General features: G+C 42.4%; 1 protein-coding gene across 1 annotated transcript in view; it reads left to right on the top strand.

The window, feature by feature from the left end:
• The window catches only part of itpr1a (inositol 1,4,5-trisphosphate receptor, type 1a), a 93,117-nt gene that overhangs the window by 44,616 nt on the left and 38,501 nt on the right, over positions 1 to 10,000 (top strand). The window contains exons 34-45 of the mRNA XM_047814058.1: positions 1,900 to 2,025; positions 2,972 to 3,100; positions 3,591 to 3,711; positions 4,893 to 5,074; positions 5,170 to 5,318; positions 5,488 to 5,599; positions 7,080 to 7,115; positions 8,375 to 8,422; positions 8,585 to 8,714; positions 8,861 to 9,024; positions 9,141 to 9,321; positions 9,958 to 10,000. The exon at positions 9,958 to 10,000 is cut by the window's right edge and continues 211 nt beyond it. Of these exons, the coding sequence (XP_047670014.1) occupies positions 1,900 to 2,025; positions 2,972 to 3,100; positions 3,591 to 3,711; positions 4,893 to 5,074; positions 5,170 to 5,318; positions 5,488 to 5,599; positions 7,080 to 7,115; positions 8,375 to 8,422; positions 8,585 to 8,714; positions 8,861 to 9,024; positions 9,141 to 9,321; positions 9,958 to 10,000 (1,421 nt within the window). The remainder of the gene's footprint in view (positions 1 to 1,899; positions 2,026 to 2,971; positions 3,101 to 3,590; positions 3,712 to 4,892; positions 5,075 to 5,169; positions 5,319 to 5,487; positions 5,600 to 7,079; positions 7,116 to 8,374; positions 8,423 to 8,584; positions 8,715 to 8,860; positions 9,025 to 9,140; positions 9,322 to 9,957) is intronic.

Here is a 10,000-nt window from a genome sequence, read left to right as displayed (position 1 = left end):
CAAAATAATTGTTTCTCCTTCTTCTTCTTATAATTATAATTATTATTATGTAGCTGTTTGACTCCGTTTTAATCCCTTATGATGACTGAAATCACCTAAAGAAACTGATCAGAAGTTTACATCCCCTTGAATGTTTGGCCACATTATAAACACACGAGCTCTAAATGTCTATTAAAGGGACGTTTCCACACCTGAGACTCACTGTAACTGTAATTAGTGTCTGTACATAAATATACAGTGAGTGTCTCAGCTCATGATGCACTGACTGGCTGGATACTGCACCATGGGGAACACTAAAGACCTGCTAGAGGATCTTTTAAACAGGAAAAAGATATAAAAAGATCTCAACACTTGAAAATCCCAGTCAGTGCTGTTCAGACTCTGATAAAGAGGCAGAAAATAAGAGGCGGTGTTGATACTCAGCCATAATGAGGTAGAGATTAAAGGATTTCACTCACTACTGACAGACAAATCGTTCAAACACCTTGGAGACAAATACAGGCTGCTGTGGAACAAAGTGCTGATGTTTTAAGGAGAACAATAAGGAGGGACTTGAACATGACAATGATCTGAAGCACAAGACAAGGTCGACCCTCCAGTGCATACAGAAGGAACAGCTGAAGGTTCTGGTCCTCTTTACATTTATATTTACAGCATTTGGCAGATGCCCTTATTGAGAGCGATGTGCTTAAGTGCCCAAGTCTCTGTCATTGGTAACTTAAGATACCATGAGTCTAAAACATTGGCATTGTTCAAAGGTTTTTTTGTTTTATATAAACATATGTGCTTCAAACAGGGAAGGAAGTGCTAGTTTAAGTTGAATAAGCTAGTTGTTAGATGCAGATCTGAGGGTGTGAGGTGCAGTGTGAGGAGTGATGAGGGCTTTGGTGTAAGAGGGAGATGGTCTGGTTTTGGCTTTGTAGGTCAGCATCAGTGTTTAAACCTGATGTGTTCAGCTACAGGAGCCAGTGGAGGAACACAGCGGTGTGGTGGTGTGGAGAACTTAGGCAGGTTGAAGATGTCACACAGCTGCATTATGGGTCATTTATAGAGGACGTGTTCATATGTAGAGCTGATAGCAGTAGCACAATTATTACAAAAGACTTCATGACACCATTGATGTTAAAGGGGACAACAGCACATCAATACAAAGAACTAAAGGTATGCAAACTTTTCACCTGGGAATTTTGATGATTGTTCCATGGTCACAAATTCTCCCAAGGTATGCAAACTTTTGAGTACAACTGTATGTATCGGATGATCATGTTTGTCCTAATCAGAGAAATACAGTTATAAAACAGACAGAACAGAGGGAAGAAGTGTGTTTATCAGCCATAAGCAATCTGTTCCATTTTATATCATCTAAAAAAACAAGCTTTTCCCAGAAAATACGGTAATAATCTGCATTGGCTGGGCATCATAGTGGGATCTTTGTAGTTAAAGCACAGTCCTTGTGTCGTATGCACACCATCTAAGTTATAATATCAGCCTTTAATTTATCATTTATAAGGGCTCACTTTCAGCCCTATGGGGTTTGAGTCCTTATATAACTTTGTAATCTGACAGAATTGTCTGTATGGAGATGGAAATATTACCGACTTCAATATCTTTCTGTTGACCATCATACAGTGAATATAACCATCATGTCATTGCTCTTATCTGTGCCACAAAATACTGATCACTACAGGATTGTGGGGTAAGTCATGGCCTAATGGTTGGACAGTCTGACTTGTAATCCTAAGGTTGTGGGTTCGAATCTCAGGCCGGCCACGACTGAGGTGCCCTTGAACAAGGCACCGAACTGATTATGTTCCATCTTGTTGTATGATAGATTTGTCAGATCTTTGGCAAATTAAATCCCAAATAAATAAATGATTGAGTCGTGTGTTTGTCCCCCAGGTGAAGATGGCATATGTGAACTTCCTGAATCACTGCTACGTGGACACAGAGGTGGAGATGAAGGAGATCTACACCAGTAATCACATGTGGAAGCTCTTTGATGACTTCCTGGTGGATATCTGCAGAGTAAGAGCTCTTTAATAGTAACATAGTCAATTATTCTGTTTAATTCATTTCAGTTTTCTAAACCTTCATGACACATAACACAACCGGAGCTTGTAAAATGTCTGGATGTCTTGGGATGGGCAGAAAAGAGAAGAGTGGAGAGGAATTAATGTAGCTGCTGTTCATTATATAAGCAAGCACTAAATGATAATGTGCATGTATTAGAGCACAATATTATGGGATGTATTGTGTGTGTTTCTGACCTAATAATATTAAGAAGATGCTCGCCAGCTTTATGTTACACTCTTTACAGTAATTTAATTTGGGATGTGATCTAACACACATGTTGTTGGTGTAGCTGTAGTAATAAGTTTATCTAGCTCTTCCTGTCCTGTACTTGTAAAGCTCTGTAGTTGTGTGTGTAGAGAAGTCCAGACAGATCAGGCAGGTTATTTGTGTATCTGTCTTTAGTGGTCAGAATAATAGTTCTACTGAGTCGATAACGTGGTGAGACACAGTTAGTCTGTTCTATAGGTAGTGTGTACATTATGAGGTAATGGTCTGTGATGTCATCACTTATGATATCTATATCAGTGACATCTATTCTGTGTGATATTATTAAATCTAAAGCATCGTTTGTATCGTCAGCGTGAATGTAAAAATCTCCTACAATTAACGCTTTATCAAAGTTAACCAACAGGTCTGAAAGAAGATCTGCAAATTCTCTAAGAATTCAGTGTAGGGCCCTGAGGCCCTGGGGGTCTGGGGGTCTGTACACGGTCGCTAGAGCAAGAGACATCAGGGCTTTTTCTGTATGTCCAATAGTGTGACTTTAAGCACCTTAAAGTAGTTAAACCTGGATCCTGTTCTCTGAGTAACAGTAAAGAAATCACCTGTTTATTGTACTGTGTTGTGATGTCAGACACCCATGTGACCTACATGACCTCTGCATGACCTTTGTTTCCAGGTGTGTAACAATACAAGTGACCGTAAGCATGCAGACATGGTTCTGGAGCGATATGTGACTGATACCATCATGAGCATCGTCACCACCTTCTTCAGCTCTCCATTCTCTGACCAGAGCACCAGCCTCCAGGTGAGGGACACAGACAGCAGCCAATCAGAGCACAGTAATCCTGAGAGATGCCGCCGCCCACTTTCATAAACAAAAAGCAAACTACAGAAGGAATAAAGACTTGATGGTGTTCGGTTACAGGACAATAAGCAGATACTGTCACCTACTCAAACTGATTCAGTTTCTATAACAGAATCTTATCAGTTTGTCAAAGATTATAATTATTTATTTATTAGAGAACATGTTATATATCTCTTATTAATGTATAGTTACGTTACTATAGAAATAGAGTGTAATGTAATGTAATATAAATCTGCGCTCCTGTCAGAGCTGCTTTTAGAGAAAATTAACCAACACCTGACCACCAATCAGAGCCCAGAGCTCATGGTGTACTGTGGGCAGTCTGTGCTGTGAATGTTCCTCAGGGCAGAACTTATTAAATCCTCAGTTGTTAATGCTCTTGTTGAGATGATGGATTGATCTGTGGAGTTTGTTTGTGTTTGTGCCTCAGACTCGGCAGCCGGTGTTTGTTCAGCTTCTGCAGGGTGTGTTCCGTGTGTATCACTGTACCTGGTTGGTCCCGAGTCAGAAGGGCAGTGTGGAGGCATGTATAAAGGTCCTGAGTGACGTGGGTAAGACCTCATCTCACATCCTCTATCTACTGTGTGTGAAAACTGATCTCGCTGCTTTGTGTAAGAACATAAAACAGTTCAGGGTTAAAAGTCTTCACAACCAAACACCGGCTCAGTGAAGGAGGTTAATAGGTTCTTTTTGACTCTTTAGCTCTTAGATCTGTGTTGTTTATGTAGCTCGGTGTCTTTATGTAGCACCAGAATCCTAGAGGAATGTTGTTTCTGTCACACAGTTGCATATGAAACAGAAACAGACCCAAATACAGGGATATAATGTGATGGGGTTTTATTAGTAATAGCAGTGTAACATCCTCATAATGCTTACATGCAGTCGTCATTCACTCATAAGTTAAATAAATCAGCACTATATCTGACAACTGACCTGAGCACAGAGATCACTGAGCTGAATAATGAGCAGATAATTATATGAGGGGACACGGTGTCTTAGTGGTTAGCACGTTCGCCTCACACCTCCAGGGTTGGGGGTTCGATTCCCACCTCCACCTTGTGTGTGTGGAGTTTGCATGTTCTCCCCGTGCCTCGGGGGTTTCCTCCGGGTACTCCGGTTTCCTCCCCCGGTCCAAAGACATGCATGGTAGGTTGATTGGCATCTCTGGAAAATTGTCTGTAGTGTGTGTGTGTGTGTGTGTGAATGAGAGTGTGTGTGTGTGCCCTGTGATGGGTTGGCACTCCGTCCAGGGTGTATCCTGCCTCGATGCCCGATGACGCCTGAGATAGGCACAGGCTCCCCATGACCCGAGGTAGTTCGGATAAGCGGTAGAAGATGAATGAATGAATGAATAATTATATGAAGCTCAAATAGAATAAATATTGTCACATCCCTAGTTTCTTTTTCCCCTGCAGCTCTGTGCTTTATCTCACATCCACAGATCACATGTACAGAAAAGCACTTCAGCCCAAAACACAGTGTGATTCACTTCCTGCTGATTCAGAGTTAAAGCATTTTCTCATTAGAATGTTCCTGCATGCTGAACGTTCAGTTTATTATTAATTATGTTTACCTTCTGCTCTATGTTTATGTTCTGTAAAGCTGCTTTGAGACAATGTCTACTGTAAAAAGTGTTATACAAATAAACCTGAATTGAATTGAATTAAAGAGCCACAAAAGGGGGAGATGTGAACAGCCACTAACATAAATCTGTGTAACATCTGTTTTACAGCTAAAGGCCGAGCGATCGCTATCCCAGTGGATTTGGACTGTCTGGTGAATAATCTGTTTATCAAGTCCAACAACATTGTTCAGAAAACAGCTCTGAGCTGGAGACTGTCTGCTCGCAGCGCTACTCGCAGCTTCGTCCTCACAGCCTCCAGGGACTATCGCAACATCATCGAGAGACTGCAGGTGATAATGGGACTCCCACAACCTGCACAAGTTTACATCTCTACAGTGTGTTCATCCCTGTGTGTGTGTGTGTGTGTGTGTGTGTGTGTGTGTAGGACATAGTCTCAGCACTAGAAGAGCGTTTGAGGCCTCTGGTCCAGGCGGAGCTGTCCGTGTTGGTGGATGTTCTCCATCGTCCAGAGCTGCTGTTTCCTGAACACACTGAAGCTCATCGGAAGTGTGAGAGCGGAGGTTTCATCTGCAAGTATGCAATTCACACACACACACACACACACACACACACACACACACACACACACACACACACACACACACACACACACATAAAGACACGTCTTTAACACCAGTGGTATTTGCTTAACAATATCTTCATCTCTTTTGAGATGGTTAAATCATTGTTCATGTGGTAACAGGCTGATTAAACACACCAAGCAGCTGCTGGAGGAGAACGAAGAACGTCTGTGCATCAAAGTTCTGCAGACACTCAGAGAAATGATGACCAAAGACCGAGGGTATGGAGAAAAGGTAGGAGGAGGCGAGACTTCAGACATTATCACCTGGGAAATTTATTTACACACAGCCATAAAAATCTGTTAATGATCAATCAGTCAGACTAAAACACTCTGATGAGACGTATGACAAGCAGCTTGGTGGAGGCTCATTGTCTCCATGAATACAGTTACATTTACATTCATGGCATTTGGCAGGCAGCTGAGCGACATGTGCATGAAATCTCCATCAATGAGCACATCAACACTGTATGGCATACAATTACATTTATTTGTTTAGAGCCTTAAATAATTCACGTTGTCTCAAAGCCGCTTTAGAAAGTATAGCAGTATAGAAAATGCCACAGAATGAAGTTATTATATATCTGTAACATCTATCCTGAATGGGCAAGTCACAGCTGACAGTGGTGAGGAAAAACTCCCTGAGAAGATATGAGGCAGAAACCTTGAGAGGAACCAGACTCAGAAGGGAACCTCATAATTATTTGAGAGACACTTCATAGGAAATAATGTAATTATATAAATAATCTTTTTTTACATGAGTTTGTAGTCCAGTGGAATTGTGCAGCCAAGAGCTCCAGAGGAAATAAAAGGTTAATAAATGTTATGAAGACTAAGGAGCTTGCTGTGGACTTCAGGTTGAGGCAGCAGCAGAAATTCACTCCACTCACGGTTGGTGAAACCCCTGTGGAGAGATTGCATAAAGTAACTGGAGAACCTGACCGAGTGAAGAAATCCAGACAAATGTATCATCTGAGATTATCTCCAAATGATCCTGAGAACATTCAATACTGGTTAGAAGGAATGTGTTCATCCCAGGACCACAAAGCCCTGCAGAGAGCTGTTCCCCACCTGAACACATCTCCAGGTCTGCTCTTAAAATCCTTAAGGATTCCACCCTCCCCAGTAAGAGCCTGTTGGGTCTGATGGGTAAAATGTTTGGGAGCTGTTTGGGAGATTTCCAACATGGCAACTGCTACATCAGATCTCCTTAATATGTTCTGTTGGAACGCATTTCAGCATCAGTGAAAGTGACGTGACATACGGCTAAGTACAGTGACCCATACTCAGAATACAGCAGTGAACACACACACACCGTGAACACACACCCGGGGAGCAGTTGGGGGGTTCTGTGCCTTGCACAAGGGCCGGCCCGAGACTCGAACCCACAACCCACTCCCCCCCCTCAGTGTCTGATACTGATCATGAATAAGAACAGATGTGTGAGATATGACTAATGACTCCAGAGTGATTGTTCTCTGTCATATTAACTGTAAGCCACGTGGCCTTTCTCCATTATGTCCTCCTCTTATCTCACCTGAGTAATGATTTGTTCAGATGAAATCAGATTACTTCACACACATGATGCATGTTTTTCTCACACTCTTCACACCCACTTGTGTCTATAGCACATTGTTATGCATTTACTGTAAACTTTATAACAGCTGTAATAAGCATGTGCTTCATTAACGCTGTCCTTCACTCCTCTGTTACAGCTCATGGCATATGATGATGAGATGGATGTTACTGAGGTTGTTTTTTTTTCTTCATCTTTACCTCTTGTACTCTTTAACTTTTCTCCTTTACGTTTGTCCTTTTCTGTCCTTTTCTGTCCTTTTCTGTCTAAATCTTCACTATAGTGTAGTGTTTAGTGTGTGTGTGAGTGTAGGACCCTGTGGACGTGTTGTGGAAGTTTTCATTAATATTACGATCATATTATAAATAACATACTGTGTTACTGAGATTTAAAAATATAAATAAAAGTCGTGATCTGTTCAGTATTACACCTGTAAGAGCTGATGTCATGGCGGTGTAGCGTGTAGCATGTCTCCTCACGTCTCCTCATGTCTCCTCACGTCTCCTCATGTCTCCTCACGTCTCCTCATGTCTCCTCACGTCTCCTCACGTTTCCTCACGTCTCCTCATGTCTCCTCACATCTCCTCATGTCTCCTCACGTCTCCTCATGTCTCCTCACGTCTCCTCACGTCTCCTCACGTCTCCTCACGTCTCCTCACGTCTCCTCATGTCTCCTCACGTTTCCTCACGTCTCCTCATGTCTCCTCACATCTCCTCATGTCTCCTCACGTCTCCTCATGTCTCCTCACGTCTCCTCACGTCTCCTCACGTCTCCTCACGTCTCCTCACGTTTCCTCACGTCTCCTCATGTCTCCTCACATCTCCTCATGTCTCCTCACGTCTCCTCATGTCTCCTCACGTCTCCTCATGTCTCCTCATGTCTCCTCACGTCTCCTCACGTCTCCTCATGTGTCCTCATGTCTCCTCATGTCTCCTCATGTCTCCTCAGTTTGGTTCTTCTCACTTCCATGTGGGTTTTCCGGTTTCCTTGCACCTTGTGTGTGTGTGTGTGTGTGTGTGTGTGTGTGTGTGTGTGTGTGTATGTGTGTGTGTGTGTGACCATAAACCCTGGAGCTATGAGAGGAGAAGGCTAACCGCTGTGGCTCTGTGTATACCACAAAACTACACACAGTAATGTTTAGCTTCAGTGATTATTAGTGGTGAAGGAACACTGACATGTTACTCACGTTTTTCTCTTTAATTCTTTTCTCTTTACTTTCTGACTGATAAATCTCTCTCTCTCTCTCTCTCTCTCTCTCTCTCTCTCTCTCTCTCTCTCTCTCTCTCTCTCTCTCCATGTGATTATCATTAATCTTCTCAATACACATGATGTTAAACAATGAGCTGCATGATGCTGTGTGTGTGTGTGTGTTCACGCTGCATGGTGGTGATGACTAACCCAGCGTTAGTGTTCTGCTTTACTCACTCACTCAGCAGGTGGATGTGAATCTGCCACCAAAACAGCAGGAGGATCACAGAAGGGTATGTGACCATGACCCCCTGACGCCTGGACCTTTAGCTCTCAGTCCTGGAATCTCTGCACGTACACATATGACTGGCTACACACACACACACACACACACACGCACACACACACACACACACACGCACACAGACTGACAGTTACCGTACATGCTCACACAGGGAGAAGCTCTGAGGCAGATACTGGTGAACCGTTACTATGGTAACTTCAGGATTGGAGGGAGGAGGGACAGTCTGACCACCTTCACTAACACAGGACTCACACCTGCAGGTCCAAGCAAGAACCAATCAGGTACATGTTCTACTGGGTACAACTGCTATGGACTAAAGCACTTACTATCATAAATGTTATAGGAAAGTGCGCTACAGTGTGTGTGTGTGTGTGTGCGTGTGTGTCTGTGTGTGTCTGTGTGTGTCTGTGTGTGTCTGTGTGTGTAGGTCGGGCTGAGATGTCTCTAACAGAAGTACAGTGCCATCTGGACCGTGAGGGGGCATCTGACCTGGTCATTGATCTCATCATGAACACAAATAGTGACCGTGTCTTTCAGGAGAGCATACTATTGGCTATCGCTCTGCTGGAGGGCGGGAACACCACTATACAGGTCTGAATCGACACAGAACATATAACCTGTGTGTGTGTGTGTGTGTGTGTGTGTGTGTGTGTGTGTGTGTGTGTGTGTGTGTGATATCATGTGTCTGTATGTCTGCTTTACTGCAGCGCTCTTTTTATAAACGACTCACTGAAGACAAGAAGTCAGAGAAGTTCTTCCGGGTGTTTTATGACCGAATGAAAGCGGCCCAGATGGAGATCAAAGCCACAGTTACCGTAAATACCAGTGACCTTGGCAACAAGCGCCGTGACGATCATGCTGACCGAGACACGCCTCAGCGGCGTAGAGGTCAGTGATGTAACATCAGCATCTCTTCAAATAATAATAATAATAAAGGTTTAAATTTTTGAAAAGACAAAATTATAAATATAAATAAGACTAAATAAATTCAGTTCATTAAAGACTGAAAAAATCTGATGATCACATTCATAGATTAGTCATAAAGTCTTGTTACACAACTGCACTGTTTTTACCAGACAGTACACAGTTATAACAGGTGAGGTGTTAGATGGTCTTATAAGTGTCATATATAGTCATCCTGCCTGACATATAATCCCACTCTCAGTGTTTATAATGATTTATAATCCCACTCCCAGTGTTTATAATGATTTATAATCCCACTCAGTGTTTATAATGATTTATAATCCCACTCTCAGTGTTTATAATGATTTATAATCCCACTGTCAGTGTTTATAATGATTTATAATCCCACTCTCAGTGTTTATAATGATTTATAATCCCACTCTCAGTGTTTATAATGATTTATAGTCCAAGTCAGTGTTTATAATGATTTATAATCCAAGTCTGTGTTTATAATGATTTATAATCCAAGTCTGTGTTTATAATGATTTATAATCCAAGTCTGTGTTTATAATCCCACTCTCAGATTGCATCCTGGTCCCTAACAGTTTTTGCTTTCTTTAGGAAAGGACTCATTGGTCATGGTGACAGACGATGCTCGCGTACA

This window comes from Tachysurus fulvidraco, chromosome 5 (genome assembly GCF_022655615.1).
Source record: "Tachysurus fulvidraco isolate hzauxx_2018 chromosome 5, HZAU_PFXX_2.0, whole genome shotgun sequence".
Taxonomy (NCBI): Eukaryota; Metazoa; Chordata; class Actinopteri; order Siluriformes; family Bagridae; genus Tachysurus; species Tachysurus fulvidraco.
This window is presented reverse-complemented; position numbering and strand designations above follow the sequence as displayed.